The 26,673-nt window shown below is 39.0% G+C and overlaps 1 protein-coding gene across 10 annotated transcripts in view; it reads left to right on the top strand.

The window, feature by feature from the left end:
- The window catches only part of LOC120802952 (pleckstrin homology domain-containing family A member 5-like), a 247,344-nt gene that overhangs the window by 204,157 nt on the left and 16,514 nt on the right, over positions 1-26,673 (top strand). For 4 of the 10 annotated variants that reach the window (XM_040151188.1, XM_040151165.1, XM_040151157.1 and 1 more), the window contains 10 exons: positions 5,976-6,262; positions 7,680-7,918; positions 9,531-9,614; positions 11,484-11,603; positions 22,381-22,443; positions 22,520-22,600; positions 22,757-22,909; positions 25,457-25,558; positions 25,759-25,867; positions 26,394-26,440. In XM_040151188.1, the coding sequence (XP_040007122.1) occupies positions 5,976-6,262; positions 7,680-7,918; positions 9,531-9,614; positions 11,484-11,603; positions 22,381-22,443; positions 22,520-22,600; positions 22,757-22,909; positions 25,457-25,558; positions 25,759-25,867; positions 26,394-26,440 (1,285 nt within the window). Of the gene's footprint in view, positions 1-5,975; positions 6,263-7,679; positions 7,919-9,530; positions 9,615-11,483; positions 11,604-15,102; positions 15,157-17,551; positions 17,633-19,743; positions 19,747-22,380; positions 22,444-22,519; positions 22,601-22,756; positions 22,910-25,456; positions 25,559-25,758; positions 25,868-26,393; positions 26,441-26,673 lie in introns of all 10 variants that reach the window. The other 6 variants (XM_040151259.1, XM_040151182.1, XM_040151173.1 and 3 more) reach the window with 4 other exon arrangements.

The raw sequence follows: 26,673 nt of genomic DNA, 5'->3' as shown, positions 1-26,673 counted from the left end.
AGTCAGGGAGTCCTTTAGATGCTTTTTTTTTGCAAACTGCATTCCATTCCAAACTTCTTCCATTTAAGAATTAAATGTGCTCTTCAGAACCTTCAGTGCAGCAGAAAATTTTTTTTGAGCCTTCCCCAGATCTGTGCTTTGATACAAACCTGTCTCTGAGCTTTGCAGGCAGTTCCTTTGACCTCATGGCTTGGTTTTTCCTCCCACATGCATTGTCAGCTGTGAGACCTTATATAGACGGGTGTGTGCCTTTCCAGATCATGTCCAATCAATTGAATTTACCATAGGTGAACTCCAGTAAAGCATCTCAAAGATGATCCGCTTTTGTCATTATGGGGTATTGAGTGTAGATTGATGAGGGAAAATAAATTTAAATGATTTTAGCACAAAGCTGCAACACAACAAAAAGTGAACAAAGTGGAGGGTGAATGTACTGTATAACGTTTAATGGGACTGGGTTTGCATTGTGGAACTGTTTTGTTTTTTGCAGCTGCTTTATTTTGTGATAGAAAAAATGTATTATCTTGATGTATGTATGTCTATGATGATTCCTTTTTTTTAGTCTACACACAGTCATTCGTGCACAATTTAAACCTTCTTCTCACCATCACCTTTTTTCACTACAATACGGGGTTGACCTCTCATCCTGACAGGTCTGCTCCTTCACAAGATTTAAAACCTTTTTCATCTCTTGCTCTGCCATCCATCTTTCTAGTTCATCCCCTTATTCCCCATGTATCTTCCCTCGTCCTTCCTTTGACCTTGTGGGCCAGAGGGAGCTGAAAGCTTTTTGGGTCACCACAGTGTATCTCAGTTGGGATTGCTGGCGTTTAGCTGGCATTTAGTCAGCTGTATTGAGAAATGCAGCAGAACAGAAGTGCAGAATGCTCCATTTGCTCTCAGCGCTTCCCCTCTCCTTCTGCTGCCATGAATAAGTAATGGAAATGAGACTGTAATGAGAACAGAGCAAGCTGAGCGCTGCAGATACTCATTTGTCATCTTTATCAGCCCTCAGCAAAAAGGAGAGTAATATAGGAACTTTGTTGTAGGACTGATTGTTATTGTTGTTAACACAGAGTCCTGCTTCTGCTAATAGCCATGTTATTTAAGGTGAGCAGAAAGGTCCAAAGTAAAATGGTGACTAAAGTGATAACAGCCAGGTGCAGCATTGTTAGTGCATGTGCATGTGTGTATGGACGTGTGCCTATTCATATGCTCCCAGATATGTCTTAATTTATTGTTCCTTTTTCATTCCTTGTGACCATCCTGTAAAACTTTAGTAATCCCACAACTGAGTTCACTGTCTGACAATAATTTCAAAGGCTAGTTCTTCTTAAGGTTCAAATTCTGTGTGTGAATTCACTCATGTAAAGATTAGTGTGAGCTTTAATGTTTTGAAAAAACACACGGTAACACTTACATTTCCATTTTCCAATTTCCAAAGAGGGTGAATTACGTGTACTGTAATGCCTCACATGTTCAATTCATCACAATGTACATTTCCACAGCTCTAATTTCATCAATACAAAAAAAGTCATGTCATTCTCACCACTCTGTGGCTCAGAGTTTCCCTCTTTTCCCAGAAATACTAGCTTTATCCACTAAATATTTTTCCAGTCACTCCTACTTTACTATTTTTTTGACTGCTATTAAGTTACTGTCAATGAAACTCAGCATTTCCTGCAGATTTTTCATGATGTAAACCTATCAGGAAAGGGTGCGACTGTGCCCACTGAGCTGCTGAAAAACTATTAACGTGCAGGAAGTCTAGAGCGTCATTAAAGCGTTCAGAAAGCGTAGCGTAACACAGACCCAAAAAACGTTTTCTGTTAAAAAGAGAAACTGAAGTACAGCAAAGTGTTGAGCATGACATGACTTTGTTGGTGTACGCTGTGGAAATGTACATTATGCTGGAATTATAAAGAACAAGTCTTGACTTTGTACTTACATCCTGCAGTGCTGTTTTGAAGTTTTTCCTGAACAATTACAACACCTAGTGAATACAGTGGAATGAGGCCACTGAATACTAAGTTGTAAAATTATATTTTAAAATTTAGGATAGCTAGATCAATGTTTTTAACATGACAAAGCCTCTAAAAAGCAGGATCAATCTGCTATACTGTCAGAGAGCAACGCTTCACTGACAGAGATTTGGAGACCAACAGTCTGTGGGGTTTCTGTTGGAGAAACATTTGTATCCAAAAGAGTAATTAATAATTCATCAAAATTAATTTATAATCTTGCTGGCTCTGATGTTTTCCTTTGCCAAATGTTCCCACAAACTTGGAGGGCATTCAGAGTCCGTCTCATTGTTTTGGTATTAGCAAGAATATCTTGTTTTTGGTGCGTCTAGCAAAAAAAAACTTGGAAAGTAAAAAGCAAATCAATTAACTGCGCTAGATCACAGAAATTATGGAGTTTCTTTTAGTGTGAATGTCCCCTTCAAAGGCCTCAGTAAGGGCAACGTTCCCCTGTGGCTGACCAGGTTAAGATATGTTTTCCTCTCAAACTGGCTGATAAAGTTCTGTTAGTTACAAGCACAGATCTTACTTAAGCTGAAAGATGATTTTTAAACATATGTTTTAAATATGTGTTGTATACATTTGTTATCAGAAAATCAACCATAGAAGACAAGCAATGAGGATAATGTGAATTTGGTCATTATTATTTGCATTAAATGTTGGTATGGTACATCACCACATCAATGGTACATCACTCTCTGAGTGACAGAGTCTGAGATGGCAGAGTTTTCCCACAAGCACTTGAATACATCAACATGGAAGTACTTTCAAAGAGAATCTGTACTTTATCTCCATTACCTTGTCATAGGCTGGTTCTGGACCAGCTTTCCATATCTTTGTTTTGTTCAGTGATTTAATAAGCCCTGGTGTAGTTCTGATTTTCAGCTGTCTCAGCCAGTTGGAAGAACGAATCAGTACACTGTTGGCGGGATTAAAGGCATACAATGTTTGCAGCAAAAGTGTTTATATGTAGCTTTTGTCCTTGTAGTTGGACTAATTTGTACAGACAAAAAGTTACAAAAGTAATTGTGGGAAGAGCTTGAGAGAGGTTCAAACCCAACAAACAAGAATTTAATTTGAGGCACTCTAAACCCATGAGAATAGGGATGTTATCTTCCAGTGCGAGAAGCAGAAAAATAGCTACAGCTAAATCATGAAAATAGAGGCAGAAAATGGTAAGATCCGTACAGTTTAATAGGTATCATCTTACAGAAATAACAACTCCTACATTGACACAGTCAGTTGTCAACAAAAAAATTAACTGCTCCTAGCAGCCACTAGTGGCTAACATGTATGCAGTGTCATGCTGAATGAATGGCAATTCATTGTGATTATCAGACAAACATTATCACCCAGCAACAACAGAAATGTGATGCGAGTATCAAGTCTCATTTCATTCATAGGAATGAACTGGCTCCTATGAGGGTGGAAAGTGGCTGGCAGTAATAATAAAGTTTATTCACTGTACTATGTAATAAATGGCCTAAAACATGCACAATCATTGTATAGTCCTTCAGTCCATACATTGTATAGATGCTGCAGATCAGGGTATTAGCTTGTCTTCCCCTCTCTGCTGAATGCGTAGGGTAAATGAGATGAACCAAGACTGTGGTGCTCTTCCCATCTGGGTAAAGAATGGCAATAGGCAGTCAGAGTGACAACAACTATATTATATCTCACTGTGGACTCATAAGGTCAAAGCTTCACTCGTACAAAATGAGGGCTTTCATTTTATGATTAGCTGCTAGTAGCTGTAATGATAACAAGCTCCTCATTACTTCATGTCACCAGGTCAAAGCGAAAGTGAGGCAAGAGTTCTGTTGATGAAAGCAGTTTGATAATTAAATCCATTCAACCACACCATACAAATCAAAGCACACACACAGACAATTAAGCTGTTTCCTATTCAGTACACACTGATTAAAGGCATTGATTCACTGGCTGTTGGAGACAGTAACAGTGAATGCAGGTGTTTATGTGTGTGTTGTGTAAGAATGATTTAGAGGAGTATTTGCTGCAGAATGGTCATCAGCCCATTAATTGTAACAACACCATGATAGACAGTTATATTCAGCTAATGGTACTGATACATGTGGATGATACAATTATCATGTCCTCAACAAAAGAAGAGCTGCAGAAAGTCTGTGATTTTTGTGAGAAATGGAAGATGATGCTCAGTAGTGGTAAAACTAAAGTTACTATGTTTGGTTGTAGAAAAGCTTATATTAGCACATTTAAGTTTATATGTAATGGAGAAGTATGCAGTTGGCTGAAACTAACTGTTGAGCAGCAGGTCACAGATCAGTTCATACAGAAGTGGCAAAGTGAGCTCAAAAGTATGTCAACCCGTGATCTGTATGTAGAGTTTAAACAGGAATTTAAGTTGGAAAATCCCTTATTTTCATGAAAACCGAAATGTGCAGACAGGCTACAGTATAAAATGAATGTAAGAATGTAAGTGTAATGAATTACACAGTTAACCCGGACAAGTTGACTTTGCTTCAAAATTTTGAGGCAACAGATTCCCCTAAAAAGTGAATATGGTTAAGGGAGAAGCTAATATGTTTGAGAGAAACTGACATAAATGCTGAACACATTAGAAGTTACATCTCACAACGCCACAAGTTCAACACACTAAAAGCCAAGTTATTTGTACTTAAAAAATTAATCTTGAGAAAACTCAAAATGTGTCTTTTCTGCTAATAAACACACAATTCAGTACATTTATCAAGCTTTCATGTGTCAAATAACAGCAATGAAACACTTATCAGGGCAGGCCAGTCCTACACTTGGAATCTGATTTTGTAGAGTTTGAAACTTGGGCGACAGTTCACCTCTACCCAGGCTCAGCCTCACCTGCTGAATAAAGTTAAAATGTTTTGATGCACTGACAGCTCTTGTACATACTTGCTCCCCTCAACACTTCACATACACGCCGAACTGCAGCCCGTACGCCAAAGAAGGACGAAGAGACTGACTGGAAGCTTTAGGGCTTGCAGGATCCGTTTCTGCACCAAAGTCGGACAGTATGCTCAGACTTTAATAAACCGGTAGATTACTAAGAGCTCCAGAATTTCCCTCTTTAAAGTGGCTTTAGCATCAGTGGTTAACCCACAAGTAATTAACACTAGTGTTAGCTTGTTGTCATTTGCTATTATTAGCAGCCAAGTTATTGTTTTTGAGAAAACAAATCACACTACAGCACTGAAATAATTCAGACAAAAAAGGTAGATGGACATAAAGAGATTTTTTTTTTTAGTAGCTACAAGTTTGTTTCTGAATTTCATGTTTCATTTTAAGAGGAACATGCAGGTAGTAGAGCAGAGACAGCAGGAGAGGCAGGTGGAGCCATGAGACCTCGTGTAAGATTTTACTGTGGCTAAGTGATCATAACCAACAGTGTCAGGTCATTACTTTGTGTGAAGATAAGCCTGATTTTTGTAAGAGGCTTATCTTCATTATGTTTCATTTTATTAGCTGCATCAAAAACTGCAAACCTTCAGTAAATCAGAGGCAGAGGACACAGCAGGTTCTGTCAGTGGAGGACGGTACGTTAAAAGAAACGGTCAGGTGTGGTTCAGTAGTTGGCTTTACTGTACTTTTTCTACAGTACCAATGTAAAAATGGATTGTTTTGACTTTTCAGACAACGAGACTGATTTTGTGATCCCCGTGTGATCCCCAGCAGCTAAGAGCTGCATTTATTACTTTTTTGGACTCTACAGAGTGTATCATCATTCAAGAAATTTTATGTAAGCCCACGATCTAGTTCATGAGTTCACAACACAAACGAATGCCTAATTGCCTTTTTTTTAAAAATCAGATCCAGATACAGTTCTAAACCTGACAAACGAATGTCTGACCTATCTATCATGGGGAGGAAGAGAAAAGAGCTTTGATCTGTGGATATTAGCGAGTACTCTTCTCTCATTAGTTTGTCTTTTTTCTCTGTCAGCATTACATCCTACCAGACCTTACCCAGAAACATGCCAAGCCACCGTGCACAGATTGTGCCCCGCTACCCAGAGGGCTATCGCACGCTGCCCCGCAACAGCATGATGAGGCCCGACAGCATCTGCAGCGTGGCGGATTCTGTGTACGACCATGCACTCCGTCCTGCCTCTACCACCACCGTAACCACAACGGAGAAGAGGAGGTCGATGAGGGATGACACCATGTGGCAGCTGTATGAGTGGCAGCAGAGGCAGGCCTTCTCCAGGCAAAGTCTGGCTCAGCCAACAGGTACAGACACCACAGAAAAATATAATACTACTACCTGTTACTGTTACTGTTACTGTTACTACAGTTAGAGCCATGACAGGGTACTTCCGAGTTCTCGAGTGCAAATTTGCCATTCAAGTTTGCCAATTAACGCTGGCTCTGTGGCCTTGTTATCCTTTTACCAACAATCTGAGATTGGGTCACAGCAGGCATTGCATCCCGCAGAGCACCCTGAACGCCTGAGAATAGCTGGATACGGCTCTGTAAGTCAGAATTTGTCCCATTGGCCAACTGTGCTACTACAACAAAAAATAGTTAAAACATAAAAACCCTTTGGCCCAAAAACCTTTCCCTTCATAAGCCACACTTATAAAGGAGACATCTTTGAAACTGTTAAATAGACAACTACAACTGCAAACAAGGTTAATTATTATACTTTGTGTTGTGGATTTTTAACCATGAAGCTTTAATGTTTTTGGCACTATCCCAAAGCCAACAAAAGCTATTTTTATGCTGTGTTACATTGTCTCAGTGTAAAGTCAAAGAGACAAGCAAACATCATAGAGGTTAAACTGTATAACTAGACCACAACAATGGAACTACTTTTCAACAAGGTAAACTTTTGTACACAAATAATCAATAAGGAAGGTCCTTTTGGGTATAGTTGTTTTTTCTTGTCCATGTGGTAAAGACTCTATGCACTCTGTAAAAGTTCTCTCTCATATGATCCAAATAACACGATTATGATTGTAATAAGTTTGATGTTAACAGGGAAAGTCTTTTCACATTCCCTTAGTGGGTACTCAAACCATTGTTTTCAATAACCAAATGACATGAAAATATGAGTGGGAAAATGACTTTCTCAAGTGCATATGTCCCACCAAACTGCATCTGTCTATTCTCCATCTAGAGATGTTCCTCGCTACAGATGATGTCTTTGTATCAGAGGCTGTAGAGAATTTTCACCATTGGTTACAAATCCTGGGATAATCCCGAAGTTCGTTAACCAGTGAAGTTTTTCAGTAACTCAAATTTAGATACAAATTTTAAATTCTATACACTGAGTAAACAAAAGATATGTTTTCCTAATCTAGAGTTGCAGCTCATTTTGCAATCAACCTGTCATATGTCTCTAATATTTTGTTTGTTCAGTATATATTGATTTTTCAGGATGATTGCCACTGTCATTTGTGGTATTACTGTGTTGCAAATAATGTCAGCCTAAGAAGTAGGCATGCTTTAAGGCTGACTAAGATATTAAGTAATAATATAATATCTAGTGTTGTCATTTTTTTAATCACATTTGAGTGTGTTTTTTTCAAATGGCCAACCTCTCTATTAATATAACCCCAGTTTCATGACCATCACAGAGTGTAGGCAAGGAAGGATTTGGACTTCAATGTGAATTTCTTTCCTGCTCTGGTTTTTGTGATTGCAGCTGTGGGTCATTATGGCACCCTGCCCAGCACAAAGACTATGGGCAACATCTCTGAACACGCTGTGGCGCACTCCATCCCCACCTCTCCATCTCACGGCTCCTTGGCTCTCTACAGCACCTTCTCCCCTCCCCGCCAGCCAGTCGGTCACAACTCAAGCAACTCCCACTCCGAAGTGTCCTCACCGGTGTTCAGGGGGGACGTGACGCTGGACCGCCGGCACAGGACACACCTCGCCAAGGTAGAGGGCATGGCATTGGACTCACACAGTAATGAAGAGAAAAATTCATTTATAATACATTTTTGCTACACAAAATGTGAAAAATACACAATAAAAGACAAATGCAAAAAGTAGGAACGTTAAAAACAAAGTAGAAAGGATTTTAAAAGATAAATACAATTAAAACATAGTTAAAACATAGTAAGACTTTCAAGGAAACAGCAAGTCTGAAAAGTGCAACGTGCATTTTCTCAAATCTACAGGGAGGCCGCTCCAGAATCTGAGGGCATACGAACTAAATGCAGCTTCACTGTATGCTGCAGTCCTGGTCCAAAGAACAGTTAATGTGAGAGAGTCATCAGAACACTGTTAGGTACATAAAATGTGAGGTGGTCACTGGTGTAGACTGGAGCAAGATTATAAAGAGAAACCTTTATGAACACTCTTAAAACCATTGCTATAGCTAACAGGCAGCAGATTTTTGTATGGGGTTGATGTGTGCACTCAGTGTAGGCCTGTTCCTTAATAAAGAGGGAGTGGACAGGGCTCAGATCATCAGATGAAGCAGAGATATCGACTTTGAGATATTTGCATAGCAATGGAAACAGATGCTATGTTTGCAGATGAATGGCTTTAAGACAGTTCATTTTACGTTTTTCTTTTTAATTTAACAATGTTCTAATTCAATGTGATATATTCTTTTTAGTCCTCTGTAGCAGCCAAATTTAATTACATTGCTATTGATTGAGTCTAAACAGTGTTCTGTGTTTGCTAACAAAGGAAGCAGATGTTGGCAAATAGATAGCAATGTTAAACTATGGCTGAATGTTTCTTATTGTTACCTTTTCATTTAAATATGTTTCCTCTTTACATGCAGTGATGTTTCTCATTACATCACTGAATGAATTTGTTTAAACAGCATTAGATGCTTCTGCTGCATTGGCTAAATAACGAAAATTCATTTATATTTTACATTATTGTCATTTTTTACAATTATGCATGCCATATTAGGTTTTTTGCTTTCTCAAATGTACATTATTGTTGTAGGGTGACACTGAAGTTTGACTCACATTATTTTAATACTGTATACTGTATGCTCATTCAGTTTAACATTAAATTTACATTTATTCATTTGGCCGATGCTTTTGTCTAAAGGGGTGTATAAAATAAGTTTTAATGAGGATCCTGGCTGCAATGTTTCCAACCAGTGGTAAATATTCAGGTTCTTATGAAGGCCTGTGAACATTGCATTACAGTAATTGGCTCAAGTGTTAACAAAAGCAGGAAAATGTTTTTCACAGTTGTCCAGTAAAGGAAATTATTTTACTTGGAAATGTTCTTGTAGCAGTAAAAGGCCACTTTAGTGTTGTTTTGAATTTGTGCTTCAAAGATTGACTCACTATCGAAGATTATTCCCAGATTCTCTGCCAGAGATGTAGTGTTATGAGAATGTGCAAAAAGATGTGAAATGAGGTTCTCTGTTTTGGCCTGCTCCTTTTGTAATATATGGGTGTTCATCTAACAGGATTTTAACATTGCTTTAACTCATTAAGACCACTTGAACTGATATGAGTGAAACCTAGATACACCTTCATCTGTCAGCATTCATTCCATTCTCATCTCTCTCCCACAGTATGGCTACCCAACTGACCGACGATCAATTGCAGCTGGCGTCCCTCCTCAGACCATCACCCCACAGTCCCTACAAGGCAAGACGGTGAGTCTTACAGTGCACACCTTCTCCTCCCACACACTCTACACTATGAGATTCACCCCACAGTCCGCCTGCTCTCAACATCCTCTACTGTTCATCGCTGACATTCAAACACTCACACAATCATTGACACACAACTGTACCTCATTGCGATTACACTTGTGTATCACAATAAAGTTTTGCTCTAAGCAGCTTCTTATTGCTGTTTTTCCCTTTGTCTCTGCGGGGCCAGTGTAATTGTTGACAAAGCCATGTCTCTTAAGAACAGTGCACACACGCACACAATGTGTCAGCACAAGTGAAATTGTCTTTGCTCTCTAATTGAAGACACAACAATCAAGAGTGAGAGCTAATATTTCTGTCTGAAGCAAGCTGTGAATAATATTGTGATTCCTTGATGGCAGTCAAGGCCCTTGGCATTAAAATTTGTCAAGTAATTTTACACATGGCTTTTTGCAGTTCACAGATTGTTTATTTCCAAGTTCCAAGTAATGATACGCTTAGTGTGTAAGTGTGTATATGCGTTTGTGTGTGTGTATTCACGCTTTTGTTTACCTCTTTTGGACCTTTTCCAGTACCGACCTTGGGACCAGTAGTCCTCATGGGGACTAAAGCCCGGTCCTAATGAGACAAAACGTCATTTCTGAGGCCCTGGTTAAAGAAGAATTTTGCATGAATTGTTTATGGTTAAGGTTAGGGTAGGGTTACGGGTTAGGCTGTCCACATTGAATGGTATTCAATGCAATGTCTTGACAAGGAAAGCTACACAAACTTGTTTGCGCGCATGTGTGTCTGTGTCTGAGACCTGTATGTGTTTGTATGAGTGTCTGCAGGAGTGTGTTTGTGTGCACCAGTCCATTAATACATCTGCAACTGAAATCACTTGGTAACTCTTTACCCTTATTTAGTAGTTTTTTATACTAACAATAAAATGAATCTAGATGGTGGCAACACAATATATTTTGACCCAGATGTAATAAATCAAACAGCTCACATACAGCGACCAGTAAAAAGATCATGAGGTCAATAAAAGGTTACAGAATTTTCAGGAATTTTTCCTCTCTGGTTGATATATTGAATTTTTTTCAAGGTGCCATATATGCTCTAGCTTACCCATCCACATGTCAAATGTAGGAACCTTTTCATATTTCAAGAATTATAATGCCAGCTTTGTAAGAATGCAGACAACAAATGGCCTGAGTGTCATACCTATTCTGCGCTACACCTTGTCGAAGCAGTTAGCAGAGCAAAGTAAAATCCTTATTTAGAATCTTATGTCAGGGCTGTGTGTATGTCAGCTTGTTATGGAGTTGTTCCGCCTCCTAATGGCCAAAAATAAATCAATTAATGAAGCTTCTGTGATATCAATCCCAAATATTTCACTGAAGCGTCCCTACATGAATCAGAAGTTATATGTTTTCAATCCTGAACCATACTATGGACACCACTCTGCAAGTGTATGGTTGAATAAGTAACAGGTTATCTAATGTTGCATGCTGAGGTTTCTGTTCATACTGTCTTAGATTGGAAAAGAAGAAGAAATGTGAGGCTGTGAACTGAAATGTCTACTGTTCAACATAAAAAAGTAGTCATCTGCATATAATAATACTCTGCCTCCATAATGATAATAAAGATTCATCCAGTGCTGGTTTAAATGCATAATCTCGCATTTAAGAATTATGATTGTCTTTATTGGACAATTAAACAGTCCTAGCAGACCAGTATTCTGAAAAATGTCATTGTAGTGGTTCCTCTCTTATTAAAGGGCATCAGAGTCGCTGTATTATGTTTTCTGATTTCAGTTAGTCAGTGGATGTTGTTGACGTCAGTGTGGCAGCTCTTCTTCTCTACTCTGTGTGTTGCTTTGTGCAGCCCGAGGAGCTGACCTTACTCCTAATCAAGCTCCGCCGGCAGCAGGCGGAGCTCAACAGCCTGCGGGAGAACACAGTAGCTCAGCTAATGGCCCTGGGTATGGAGGGGCCCAACGCCAAGGTCAGCACTGAGTGTATACATACATGTGTGTGCATGTACGCATTTGTACTTTCCCAACCAAAATCCCGCATTTCGTGTGTTTTATGTGCCTGCAAGGGGAGGTTCCTTGTCTAAGCCTGGCTGTTTACTCCAAATAAAATTGAACTTGGTGTGTTCTGAAAGGTTCTGTGAGCTAAAGACAGTATACTCACTACTACTCAAACACTTTCTTATTGTGTTGACAATTAAAGTCGAATGGTCCACCACTTTGATCCAGGCTGAAATATTCCTGTTGGATGGATTGTCATGAAATTTTGTACAGATATTCATGGTCCATAGAGAATGTATCCTAATGACATTGGTGATCCCCAGACATTTCTGAAGCAACACCAGAAGATCAGAGTTTCTACTTAACCAGTTAAATAGCTTGACATCTACCAGATACATTGTCACAAAATGTGGCACCCAGATACAACAGGTTGATATTTTCAGATAACTGCCTTGAAATTTGGTGCAGAGGTTAATGTTGATGAATAAACTGTAATAACTTTTGTATTCCCCTTCCAACACATTTTTAGAACAAATAGCAACCACCATGGCTAAATGCTGAAGCCAGTACAAAGTGCTGCAGTTCATCAAATGGCCAGTAAAACCCTACCAAAACTTTTCTGCGGTAAAGAATCTATGGTAAAGTAACTTATTAGACAAGTCTTTGAGCACCAAAGAAAAAAGGAAGACCATAGGAAGTTACCAGTGAAACATAGAGTACCATTACCACAGAAACTGTGGTACTTTGTCACAAAAGATGCTAGCGTAAAAAGAAAATTAGCAAAAAAGAAAAGAAAAAAAACAGAACTCCAAAACTTCTTTGTGAGAGTACAATGTGAATAATTTTTTTTTTCACAAGCAATTTTTTAATTTTAAGTTAAATACAATTATTCTTACATTAAGTCCATATTGAGTCCAAGGTGGGGACAAATTCTCATTTATTGAAACATAGATTAATTCTCAGTTCCACTTCCACACAATTGGTCCTGTTCACAAGTTGGAAGTTAGTGAGACATGTCCTCTTACCAGTGAAGAGCCGGCATGTTAAAACATGTCAACATAACGTGTCATGGTGAGCTGATGACACAGAGGTAGGGCATGTCTGTCTTCCTTATCCCCAGGTCAACAGTGGAGTTACAAGTAAGCAGAGCTGGAAGGAAATTGGGCATTCCAAATTTGTGACAGAATAAACATAAAAACATACACATATTTAAAAAAAAATGATATTAGTATGATATAACATACTGTATTACTGAATGCACTTTATGATTTTTGAGCCAAGAAAATCCTAAGTAACTGACAATAAACCCACACTCTAACTCCAAAACCACAGTCAAGTTTACTGGGGGTATCAGATTAGAAATGGATATCACTGTCACATGACATTGTTGACCAATTGCACGCCAAATTCAATTTCATTTTGCAGTGTTGTTGTGGCATCAATTTACTGTATGCACAGACTGACAGGTTTGTCAGTTTCATGTTGGGGATTGGTGCTTGGATGTTTGGGCTTTCTTTTGCACTTTTGTTTCCGTGTGTTTGCATGGGAGCAATACTTCTGTCCATGCATGTCGACTTGAGTCTTCTGTTTGGTTGTGAGCCAGGAAAGCATGGATGCATCAGAGCTGATGCATTGAAAAACATGGCATTTGTTGTCTCTTTTCAGCTTGATGTGCAACATAAGTTTTGGTTTGACCCAGCAGTGTGCTGTTTTTTTTTTTTTGTGTGTTAATTATGTATTAACTTGATCAGTTCTAGAATAGTTTATGTGGAAGACTCGAGATAATGTTATAAGGCGTGTATAATAAGTGTGCAATATGTGTGCTAATCCAGGTTTCAACATTTTTACATGGAAATGCAGTGTAGCATGTTGTCATGTGTTTTGGATTGACTGCTTAAGGTTTTGTAAATTTTATGATTCAAATTGCACAATAGGTATACTAACTAGTGACAGCTTAACAATCAGTATGTGTTAAGAGCTGGGCAATATAATATATTGTGATATGACACCAGATACTGTATCACTTGGGTTTTTGGATATGGTAATACAGTGATAAGTTAAAATATTGTTTTGTCCTTGTAAGTAAAGCTGCATTACTGTAAAGTCTTATTTTCACAACTTACTAGAATATTCCAGCTAAGTGAAATGAAACAATTTTGACATCACATCCACATTACTACTGGGAGTTTCTTGGCTGTAAATATCTACTGAATTTATCATCCCAGATGTAAAGCACATGTTATCAACAAAATACCGCAGTAGGTACACAAGGTGGGTGTTCATCCAAATGTAGCAAAAGTTTTAACAGAATTTTTCAAGCAATTGTGAAAAGTGTGTAAAAAATGCAAATTAATGCATGTTTCCATCCACTGCTGTTATGCAAATATTAGGACTTTGTTTGTCAACATAACAGCTGGTGGTAATCTCCAATCGGATACCTTTAAAACCATTGCAGAAGAAGAGGGTGCAAAAAGATGACACAATTAAAAGAGCACCAGTCAAACATGAAACGGTGAAAAAAAATATAAAAAACATGATGTAAATATAACATTTATGTTTAAGGAACTTAACAGTGTCATTAACGTTCCACACAGATCTGATGTATTTTTCTGCCACTATTTGGTCTCATATGTAGAGAGGAAGTTTCAATGAATGTTTAGGTCACAGGCCTCATGTACATTATGATTCATACGCTAAGTCTGTTTCTATTGCACTTTGTCACATTTTGTTTTAATCAACACAACTACTTTTCCACCTCAGCCCAGTGTAAAAGCTATTTTGCAATATTTCAAGATTTGTTCGAATTTCTGGCATTTCCACTCCTGCGTAAAAACAGGTGGACGGAAACCTACCCGCAGAATCTAGCTGCATCGTCTCAAAAGCGGTGCCGGACCATAGATAAGGTCATGCGCCTTCTAATTGTGCTATTGTCCGTTCAACCCTCATTCTGAGACGGTACCCTGCTGGACACATTTAAACTGAAGATAATCTGGATCTGACAGACAGGTTGATATTGGACAATCATGTCAAACCTCAAATTATGTTCCATTACTTTTTTTTTACCATTCCGTGCCAAACCTTTTAATATTATTTCTTTCTACATTATCATCATTGCAGCTATCGTATGGTTATGCCTAGGGAAAAATTGTGGTTATGACAAAAAAACTATGATTAATGTGTAGCTAAGTTAAGGCAACGAAAACACATTCCTCAAGCTTATTCTCATTGAAAAATAAATATAAGATACGTTATTAAATCTGCAGCCCTGAATCTCAAATTATCTTCTATCACATCCTCCTCTTCCTCTTTTCATGATCTTTCCCTTCCAGTTGAAATGTGCCTTCGACTTTCTTTTTCCTTCCCTTTCTCTTTCGTTTCCCTCCATCTCCTGTCTTCCAATGTCCATGTGTACCAAACAACATGGCCTCACTTTTCCTGCTTCCTCTCTTCCTTGTTCTGCGGCTACTGCAGACTGATGTTCTTTCGCATCACCTCCAGAGGAACCTTATATACCTGGACAGCCAGGTGAGAACTTCTGAGCCAAAATATGGATTAATGTCTGTTTCTGGCTAATCCTATTCCTGTCTTTATTTCGTGTTACTTTTCTTTTCTTGTTTACCAGAAAACCTCTAATCTAAACACAGTATCAACTGATCTTTGGTTTACCACAAATGAAACATGGTGCAGAGTTTGTTAAGCTTGTTGGAACATGCCATAGTTTGTCATTTCCACTTCAAGGTGGACCTACTATTATGTTTTAATGCCACATGGCTAAGATCTAGTTCAACTGTATCATCTCACACTACACCCATATTTAGCTGACTAAATTTATAGCATTAAACATAAAAATATAGCATTAAGCATTGTTTTATCATTAAACCAAGATCTGTCAGAAAGGTAGGAAATAAATACGAAAACTTTGAGTATGTATTGGAATATTCACCAGTAAAGGTAAAGACAGCACCATAGCAATTTAGCTACTTCATGCATAAACACTGGTTAATTTCTTGAAGGACAGAGAGTTAAAAAGCTTTAGCAGTAATACTATTGTAATTTTCAGAGCCATCACAACTTTTACATTTGCACACTGCTTGGAGCTGTATTTAACATCACTCACAACCTTATTTGTATGTGCCCAAATGCAGCAACACTCAACCTTGCTGATTGCTTGCAAATGTCAGTCTTGTACACTCCAAACATGAACAGCTCAAACAACAAACTGAGGGAAGTGATTTGGAGTAAATGTGAAGGTCAAAATCCTATTTCCATTGAGCCTTTATAGCAAACAAAGATAAGAGCCGGAATTCGGTTTCCTATACGTTAAAGATGACTGTGGTGTACAACCACTACATGAACAAGCTATTTGATTATGACAAATATTTGCTATTTGGCCCAACTGTTTCTGTCACTAATGTTAAAAATAATATGGATGTTCCCACTGCAGTCTCATTAACACTGCATTGCAGAATTCTCAGTGTGCCAAGCTAATTGGAAGGGAAAACATAACCAGTCAACAGTTCACAAAGGCATACCCTGATCATGGCAGGCATCTAAATGTGTTGTTTATTTTTGGCCTGTGGGTTGGAATTCGCCTTCCAACAGTTCTTGCATTATTGAATCAGACTGCTTGGCTCTGAAAAGGTCATGTGCTTTGAAGAGAGAATAGCCTCGGACAGGCTATGGTGGAAGGAGCGACTAGCAGTTTGGATGCTGATTGGAAAAATTCAAAAAATTGTTTTTCACAAAGTACAGAGTCCATTTCAGGAACTGTTCTTCTTTTAAAGGTTTGGTCAAAAAAATGTTATCCTCTGTCAGTTATCTGGATTCATGTACATTAAAGATAGCAGGGCCATTAGTCTTAATTTTGAAGCTGGCCATCAGTCCTATCTGTTATAATAACACTATAGTAACCGACAGAATAGTTATCACTTTATACGGAGGTACAAACAAAAGTTAGTAGACATCAAATGTCAGTAATAATCCCTCATTGCACAGGAAAACCATAATTGTGTACAACTATAGTAGGTACAGTAGGTCAAGGCTAAACCAGAATTGGATCTGTAAACTGAAAACAGTTTAGGTAATAATTGTACCGTTCACCTTCATTTTCTCTTACAAATAAGAATGACTAATTGGGAGGTTTGTTTACAACCTGTTTGATCGTCTGAGTCCTCATATTTCTTGCCCCATTTTACCTATTTTTCACAATGCTGCTATGAGATCTTAGCAATAACTTTGTTGAATGGGAAATACTGTAGTCCTACCAGATAGAGCCAGTGGCAAGATGCTACTACATTGAAAATCAAGTTTCAATAATAAACTATATTTTTCCTTTAAATTTTGCACAAGACTTGACTGAAACTTGCTAATGGTCAGGGAACATTGACTAGTAATGTAATTAAATATTAGGATTTCTTTGGAATGTCTGAAATGCACACCCATACCAATAAGATGTAATATTAAAATAACAAAGGTTAAAGTTACAAAGTCTCTGCAAGTAGATGTTCAAAATATTTGAGACAATTCGAAATAGACATGTGGAAAAACTACCTGAAACCAACATGCTAAATTCATTCTGAGACGGTACCCTGCGGTTGTATCTTGCTCTCTTAAAACCTAGAGGACCTGTGGAATCCTCTAGTGCATCATGTACTTAACTGAATTTAAACCAATGGTTGATTGAAAACACATTTAAAAATTTCAAACCTTTGATGTGCTTTGGAAAGCGCATACACAAATTAGCTAGGTATTTGGTATAAATTGGCTAATGCAAAAACTCAAGTTATATCCTTTCAAAAATTTAGGATTGATCAGTGAGGGTTGGGTTCAGCATTAGAGTTGATCAGTAAGCTAGGTAGCAGAAGATTTACAGCTGTGTTATTACACTAGTATATCCTCTTTCTTCATGATGCTCCACTAGACGAAGGAGAATGAGCCTTTGATCTTCATGATTCACACTATGATCGAGAACTCGGCACCGAGGCCACAACTCTACCAGCAAGTAAGGTCTTCGGCAGGCTCTGGCTTGAGACAGTGTCAAGGCAGTCCATTTGTCTTTTGACTTACTGTATATGTCACTGTTGTTGGGTCAAAAGCTCATAGCAATCATGCAACTTTTGGTTCATCCATTTTCAGTGGTTTTCATAGCAACAAAATTTGAGTTCTGAAGTTTTTGCTCAACAACAAATACATTTCAGTGCACTTAGATTGAAGAGTTCCGTCTCAAAGAGAAATGACTAATGTACATAAAGTGTAAATAGATTACAACCATCATAAACTCCACATAGTTTGATGTAAGTTTCCCAAAATGGAAATGTCTGTTGTTGCTAAAAGAACTCTTTAATTTTAAGTTGACTGAGTAGCCCAGTGGTTGTGTATCCACATCTTCCCCTTCACCATCAACCTCTTGTTTTTCCACATTGGATGCAGTCAGTCTGCCCATCGGCCAGTTGTCACTCAGCAATCCTTCCCAGATGTCATCACAGCATTATTTAAAGTGTATATGAAGTTGTTTTTGGTTCCAGCACATCTCATTTCATTGCTTTGTGTTTGATGCTGTTGGAACTGACCTGAAGTGAGCATGGCTTAGGGTGCAATTCCACATAGTCATAGAATTCTCCCCCTCGTCTGTCTTCATACAGCACTGTTCATTGTTGGGTAACACTTTGGAAATGCTTACACTGCTTGGATGTGTTTGTCTCAAAATTTCAATTTTTCAGATGATCTGTGGCTCTGCATTAGAATAATTTTTACAGTAGGAATTAAGGAATAAAAGTGTATAAGGAATAATTAAGGGAATAGTTCAACATTTCACTTTCTTTTTGAGAGTGAGACGAGAAGATTGATATCAATCTTATGCCAGTGTGTTAAATACAGAACTGGAGTAGGGACATGGTTAGCATAACTTAGCATAAAGACTGGAAGCAGGGGGAAACACTTAGCCAAAGTTAAAAAATTTGCCTACCAACACCTCTGAGGCTCACTAATTTATGTGTTGTATCTCATTTGTTTAATTCATACATAAAGAGATATGTAAAAACAATTATTCATGGCTTTAGAGGCAGTTACATTTTGGAACTATTTCTTGATAAACAACGGTTCATCCAGCCCCCCAGTACCCCATTGGGTGGATGGTCAATGAGTCAAATATGGTCAGTGAGTCCAGGTTTTAGAATAGATCTCTCTAAAGGTACAATGGTACCAAACCTGGCAATCTCACCATGTCAATTGGACTCCAAGAGGCTGCACACAGTCACTGCCCATGGCTGTTGCTAACCAAGAATAGTTCCAACATATAACCCCTCACGCCTGAAACCAAAAATTGTCATTTTTACATTTCTTTTTGTTTACAGATTAAGCAAACTAGATACAACGTGTTAATTAATGAGCTGTGAAGGTGTCGATAGGTGTATTTTTGAATTTTGGACAGAGTCAGGCTCGTGGTTTGTCCTGTCCTGACTCTAGCTCTCTACTGAACACACAGACAAGGGATCAATATCAATCTTCTCATCTCGCTCTTCAAAAGAAAGAAAGACTGAGTGTATCTCTCAAAATTCTGAACTAAACCTTGTAATAGATATTCATGAAATTAAAGGTTTTGACGTCCATGGTGAAAATATATTTACAATTGTTGGCTTCCTCTAGTTTATATGTGATGAGGAATGGAGGAATGGTATGGAAGCATTGAGTGTGTGTATTAACAGTTTATTTGCAACTGTAATCAGTGGTTTGCTGCAACCATTGCAGTAGGTCAGTTTCTTCCAGTGTCATTGCTACGTTAGGGTGCAAACCAATAAATCCAGTGTAAAACCTCAGTAAAGCAGTGATACCCCAAACAGGTCTGACTGGATGGATTTTGGATATTGTGTCATCCAGATCCAGCCGTGATGCACTGACTAGATCAGTTTATAACTGATTTTTAAGAAAATTGATTATTCAAAGTACAGCATTTTAAAATGTGCCCAGTGAAATAAAATAAAACATTTAGCCGTGTCTTTATTAAACCTCTTATGTCATCTCTACCTATTAAGAGAAGACAATCTAAACTCCTTTTACAGGGCCCCTGTAATTCATTTATTCATGAGCTACTAGAAATTGTAGAAAACCTTCCAGCAGGTTGTATCGTCTTCAAACTGTGCTTTTCGAAGTACAAGGTCCATTTAATGCAACCTCTGGATTCCCTCTGATTGGGTTTGTACCATCACCTCTCAGCTGTATTTCCTGGAGCAGAACATAATAATGTGGACTGTAAAATTCAGTCAGGGTGAGTTTTTAGTCAGCGATTTTGCTTTGTTTTTTTGTTTGGTTTGGTTTGGTTTGGTTTATTTTGCGGCTGTATGTTTTAATTATACATTTACTGTGTGGCTTTGGAAACTGATTCTCAATTTTTTTGCTGCTACATTGCTGCCATGGGAGGTTTTCTAGACAGTATTTTTCATGCAAATGCACTAATTGATCCTGTAAGAGACCCAGTTAATGGCCATTAAGGTTTTTCTTCATCCCTTAACCTATAAAAGGAATCTGGGTTTCCCATTATGTGGATTTTACTAAAACTTCAAAGTAACTAGTTCAGTGTAGTAAACACATTGATTAAGAAAAACAAGACATACTAAGAAAACCATGGAGGACGCGCAGTTATCAGATTAATTTATCTCTTGGTATGAAGACCCAAGGTTGTTATTCTCTCTTAAATGGTTGACCTATACACACATATATCGAAATAATATTCTGTTCTTCCATGCATTATGGAGCACTAATGCCACAGGACTTCAGGGTGAAATGAAATTGACACCAGTGAGGACTAATGAGTGTTCGTTGCATTTGCCAGAATTTTGTGCCCTGAGTTAGGTCACCCAGGCAGATTTTCCTCTCCATCTGCATGCAAATTTGATTTGGCTGACCTGGAAAAAGAAAAAAACATCCACCAAAAACTATTTATTTACATGCATTTATATTAACCTAGAAAATAACACATTATAATTAAATTGATCTTTGCTGCTTCCACAAGTCTAACATAAGAGTAAGAAATGTTCCCTTCATTTCTGTATCATTTACACACTAACCCTGAAAATTATATTTAGTTTCAATGACAGAGGACTTAGATTGAGATAGAGCTGTATTTACATTTCTATCCAGAAGTCCCTAAAGTAAAAATAAATAAATACATAAATAAAGCATTCATGAATGAAATAGAATTTTAGTTACTAAAGTTAAATCAGTCTCAGGAGCACTGTCTTTTGCTGCCTTTTGCTTTGATTGATGTTCAATTGTTGGGTTTTTTGACTAGAACCACAAATTAACACAGGTCTTGCCGTCCGAATTCATAGGGCTCCAATAAACTCCACCAATCACAAGGTTAGGACCAACCTCTATGTAGCCTGAAATGCCAACCCATGGCAAAAAAAAGTCCACAAAGCAATCACCACTGCTAACGAAGCTTAAAGATCCTCTGCAGGCATGTTCAAAGATGCATAAAATACTCTGATTTGAATTGTAATATGTGTCTGATACGGTTTTTCCATTAAAAAAAAAAGTTCAGTTAACTGGTTAGAAATTGAAAAGATTGAAAATAATGACATATATGCCTCCTCCCTCAATGAATAATCCAGAATCTGTAAGAATCCAGAATCTACAAATATTTTTAATTTTAAAAGTTTAACTGCTTGATACAAGATGTCTCCTACATCACTGAAAGACTGTTCTCAATATATGTGGAATGCAGGCTTCAAGTTTCCACATCACACTTGTGTATATGTTGCCTTTTGGACCAGGATTGGCTTCCCAACAAATTGTGATGTCACATATCATGCTCAGATTTTCGGCGAGCACAGAAAATTCCTCCCTTCGACGGATGAATTTGAAAACAGCCGTGTAGTGTCAAACTTTGAACAAACAGTATATCATTCTGTAAAGTGAAGGTCAAACATCCAAGAGAAGTAAAACTGGCCAAACCACATTTTTGAGTGGAGGGGGACTTTAAAATTGAATGCAATGTGGATTAACATATCAGCATTTTTTTTTAATTTTTTTTTTATCAGACATCCCTGTTTACAAAGATTTGAGTGAGTAAATCAGATTCAAACAGTAAAAGCAGTGGGGACAAAAAAATATTATGATTTTCAAAAGTGAGGTGCACATGTCCTCCCTACCACAAGGGAAATTACACTTTTGCATTTGATTAATATATACTAGAATAGTATGGGGCTTAATTTTATCTTCATTAGCGTGCATCTGTTCTCTCAGGCTTAAGCTCCCTCTGTCTTTCTCTACATTATAATATTTAGCTGCAATATCCCTGGTAACACCTGGGTAAACAGCTTCAAGGGAAATTACACAAGATTAGTGAATATGCACAGAGCGCTCATCCCTTCATCCCCTCAGTCACTTCCTCTGGAATGAACAGCAGGAGGCAAATTATGAAGAGTTTCTTTCCTCAACCTGCAGCATTTGGAAAAAAAATTACTTGTAGTCTGAACAAAACACAATTTATATCACAAATATGACTGAATTCTTGTATTTCCAGAAAGATGGCAGATTAGTCATGCCTTTGGTTAACACAGATAGACTGCATGCTCTATACACTGGAAAAAAATTAAGTAAATAATTGAGTCATGTCATTCTTTCCCCCAAAATTGCTTAAAGCAGTATTTTGGGTAGAGAACTCTTCACGGCCCGAGTGCTTTGCTCTCCATCCTAACAGATGTGTTGTTGTCGCCCCCTGCTGTCTCTGACTGTGCCTCCTCTTTTCAGATCAGCCCAGACGACTATAAAGATGGCTCCTTCATTCAGCACACAGAGGAGGCTGACACAGACGTAAGACAGAGCCTTCAGTAATATACTTTATAGTTTCAAATAAAGTTTAGTTCATGTGCATGTTTGTGTGTGTTAGACCAAGCTGAGCAGACTGTGTGAGCAGGACAAGGCGGTGAGGATGCAGGAGGAGAAACTGCAGCAGTTACACAGAGAGAAGGTACACCTGGCAGTGTATGTATTAAAGTTTTTGTCTTGTGCAGGTTCATATGTACAATAATAATTATTTGTGTGTGTGTGTGTGTGTGTGTGTGTGTGTGTGTGTGTGTGTGTGTGTGTGTGTGTGTGTGTGTGTGTGTGTGTGTGTGTGTGGCAGCACACTCTGGAGACGGCCCTGCTGTCAGCCAGTCAGGAACTGAGTGAACAGAGCTGCTCCAATGCTGCAGCCACACAGAGCCTGGTCCAGCAGAGAGATGTGCTGCAGAATGGCCTGCTCAGCACCTGCAGAGAGCTGTCCAGAGTCAACACTGTGAGCAAACCTTAATACACACACATCACGGCAGGACAGATGGAGGAAATTTACTGATGAAAGGCTACTCATGTAGGGGCACCTCCAAACTGGCAGTTTGGTCCATTTCCAGTAGCGCTCCTGAGTTTAAAATAGATACAGACGAGGAATTAACAGCAATAGCAGATTCTGAATACCCAGCAAATGGACAGTCACCAAAACTGAAGAAATCAGCCAAAACTCTCTATGGAGCTGGAAGGAACTGCCTGCAGGTGAGAGGAAAATTCACAGCCACACTGAGAACACAACTCACTACTAGGGCGCACAGCAAGCGTACTACTCGGACCGGTAGCCATAGTAGATGCCATATTTCTGGACTCCACAGAGTCAGTGAAAGAGCAGTTTCCTAAGCTTTTTGAATGGCTAGGCAAAATGGAAGGGGAACACAAGATTGAACCCAAGCCAGATGCAAAACTGTTTTCCCTGACGACCCAAGAAGAGTCCCTTTGCTACTTTTGCCCAAAGTGAAGCAAGAACCTTGGTGTAATTCCAAAGGTTGGACAACCCAAGGACTGGTGCACCAGAATGGTCCTGTACTTAAATCAAATATTACAGAGGTGCTCATATGTGTCGGCCAAGCAAAACTGAATGACTCAGTCAAGAGAGAGAGGTACATTCTTCCCTCAGTTGAGCATACACTTGGACAGTCAGAGGGCGCCAAAGTGTTTTCAACACTCGATTCTTATTCCGGGTTTTGGCAATTCCCCTTAACTGCACTCCTAACGACATTTATCACACCATTCGGCAGGTAATGCTTTAACCGCCTGTGTTTTGGTATGTCCTCTGCACCGCAGAATTTCCAAAAGAGAATGTCCCAGATCTTGGAGGGTTTAGAGCATGAAAGAGCCAGCATATGTGAGTGGAGTCAGACGGTACCTGAGGATGGTAAATCACCGAAGCAAATACCCTCCACACCCAGCAGAAAAAACACAGCCCCTCTGAGTTCTGTTGAGAGCAAAAAACATGTGGACATGGGCAGATAAACCACAGAAAGCTTTTGATAGTATCAAAAAGGATCTCAGCACACCGCCAGTACGGGTACTCCAAAACGCCAAAACACAGTGGTTTCAGCTGACACGTCTTCATACGGACTTGGAGCAGTGTTACTTCAGAGACAGCAGGACAAGCAACTCAAACCAGTAGCGTAAGCCTCCAGAGCACTCACCAACACAGAACAAAGATTCACTCAAATAGAAAAGGAGCCCTTAGCCATTACATGGGCGTGTGAGCAATTCTCTGATTTCCTTGTTGGGATTACTTTCCACGTTGAAACCGACTACAACCCTCTTGTGCCATTGCTGGGGTAGAAGAACTTGGACAAGCTACCTCCTCGTATTCAAAGACTGAGAATGAGATTGATGAGGTTATCATACTCCATCTTCCATTTTGCAGGTAAAAACATAACCACTGCTGATGTCCTGTCCAGAACAACTGTGGGGGTCAAAGGGGACACACAGCAGGAGAGTGAGTTCAACCTGTATGTAAACATGGTCATGTCAAGCCTGCCAGCGACAGAGAAAGGACTGCAGGAAATCAAGGAGCACCAGGAAAGATGAAATACGTTGCAAGTGAAAATGTACTGCACTGGCAGTGGCCAGTCAGATTCCCAATGGACAGAGCTTTCCTACTTTTCCTATAGTTTGCTAGCAAGTTCACAATAGAAAATGAACTAATGCTGAATGGTAGTAGACTGGTAATACCGAAGTCAGTACAAACAGATATACTACAGACACTGCATGTGGGACACCGGGGCATAGCAAAGTGCCAGGAGCAAGCATCAGTCTGGTGGCTAGGATTGAGCATGCATTTCACCAAATTTACCAAAGACTAAAAACATATCCTCATTGGACAGGGAATCCCCCTCCTCACAAATCCCATGTAACTCCTGTGCGTAACTGACAAAAGATAAATGCATATTGTTCAGCATCAGCTTGAGACATGAAGCCTCTTACTCTGGTTATATTTGATGCCGAAGGCAGTTTTTGTTATGTTGGTAATGTTGCTGGGGAAAGTAAGGTCAGAATCAAGGATAATACCCTGATTTACTAACCTGTGTGGGGAGGGAGCGTGAGAGATGTGTTCTAAATGACTTCTTTCTTGCATCAAGAAGGAAAGGACTTTGGTTTTGTCTTTGTTGAACTAGAGGAGGTTGTGGGACATCCAATTGTGTTTGTATGTGATGTATTTAACTAGGGATTTAACAAAGTTTAGGTCTCCAGAGGAGGCAGCTTTTGACAGAAATAAGGCTCAGAATGTTTCATTAACATGGTTCTTTTATCTCCAGAACACTGACAGTGTGTTGGTGCTGAAAAGCTATGACTATACACCAAACACCCAAATAATTTCAAATAGTGTAAAAGTAATTTTTCGTATTTTTCAAAAACACTAGAGAATTGGGGAGTTTAAATGAAATGTTTTCTTTTGAGAAGTAGAAATTTGGGCATATACATACATGCACACACATACACAGTCATCTGACCCTGTTGTTGGCTGGTTTCCTGCTTTCAGGAATTAGAGCGCTCCTGGAGGGAGTACGACAGGCTGGAGGCAGATGTCACTCTGGCCAAGTCCAACTTACTGGAGCAGCTGGAGGCCCTGGGCAGCCCACAGGTAACAAATACATGCAGACACACAAGCTGCATGCACACACACACACACACACACACACACACACACACACACACACACACACACACACAGACACACGTACGCACTCTCAGACTTTCTGGGGTGATCAAGTTTTTAACAGCATCTGTGTCTGTGTGTGTCTGTGTGTGTGCGTGTGTGTGCGTGTGTGTGCGTATCCTCAGACAGAGCCTCCAAGCCAGCAGCACATCCAGATCCAGAAGGAGCTATGGAGGATCCAGGACGTAATGGAGGCTCTGGCCAAAAATAAACCACAGCGGGGCACAGACAACAGTGAGTCTGGAATAACACATAAATGAGTCACATTCTCAGATTCATTTCATATTTATCTGATGTGATTTACAGTGAAGGAAGGTCTGGTGTCTTGTCTCAGGGACACTCTTTGTCTTCTGATGGACAAGACTGACTTTGACAAGAATCATTCATGTAACCTTACTCATTGGCACTGCAGTCTCTCGACCCTCAACACTACTGCTTTCTTCCCCAAATGATGTATTATCCAGTCTGTAGCTGTAGTTAAAGAGACAAACTCTTTCTTAATTATTCCCACAAAAGTATTTTCATTGTGCTAATGAAATTGAGAAACTTTGAGAATGAAAAATGAATTTCTATCAAGTACATCTATTTATATAGTGGATCTGATGCAACTCTCTGTTTCTTATTTTGGATTTAAAAACCTATTTGGGATGTGAAAGGAAACCTGGCCTGAGCAAATGCATACAAATGCTTTTTCAGGTGTCTTTTGTTATGGACAATGCTAAAGTCCCTTCCCTCTTTTCTCCATATTCCTTGTGTTCAGCAGATTTTCCTGGTTCCAAACCTCTCTCCAGTCTCCAGAAGAATGAAGTAAGACAGCGTCCCAGCCCAAATTCTAATATCCACATTACACCACAGTCACTTTCAGCTGATTAAAACTTGGATTACCCTCTGGCTCCAATCATGAGTGTGTATTAAAGGCCCTTTTGAAGACAGAATAATTCTTTGAATTTGCTATACTAACCATCAGGGGTGTAACGATGTGTGCATTCATCCCAACGTCATAACGGTGCTGTCTGAGAGTCACCTGCTGAAACGCTAAA

Source organism: Xiphias gladius, chromosome 2, assembly GCF_016859285.1.
Source record: "Xiphias gladius isolate SHS-SW01 ecotype Sanya breed wild chromosome 2, ASM1685928v1, whole genome shotgun sequence".
Lineage (NCBI taxonomy): Eukaryota > Metazoa > Chordata > Actinopteri > Istiophoriformes > Xiphiidae > Xiphias > Xiphias gladius.
This window is presented reverse-complemented; position numbering and strand designations above follow the sequence as displayed.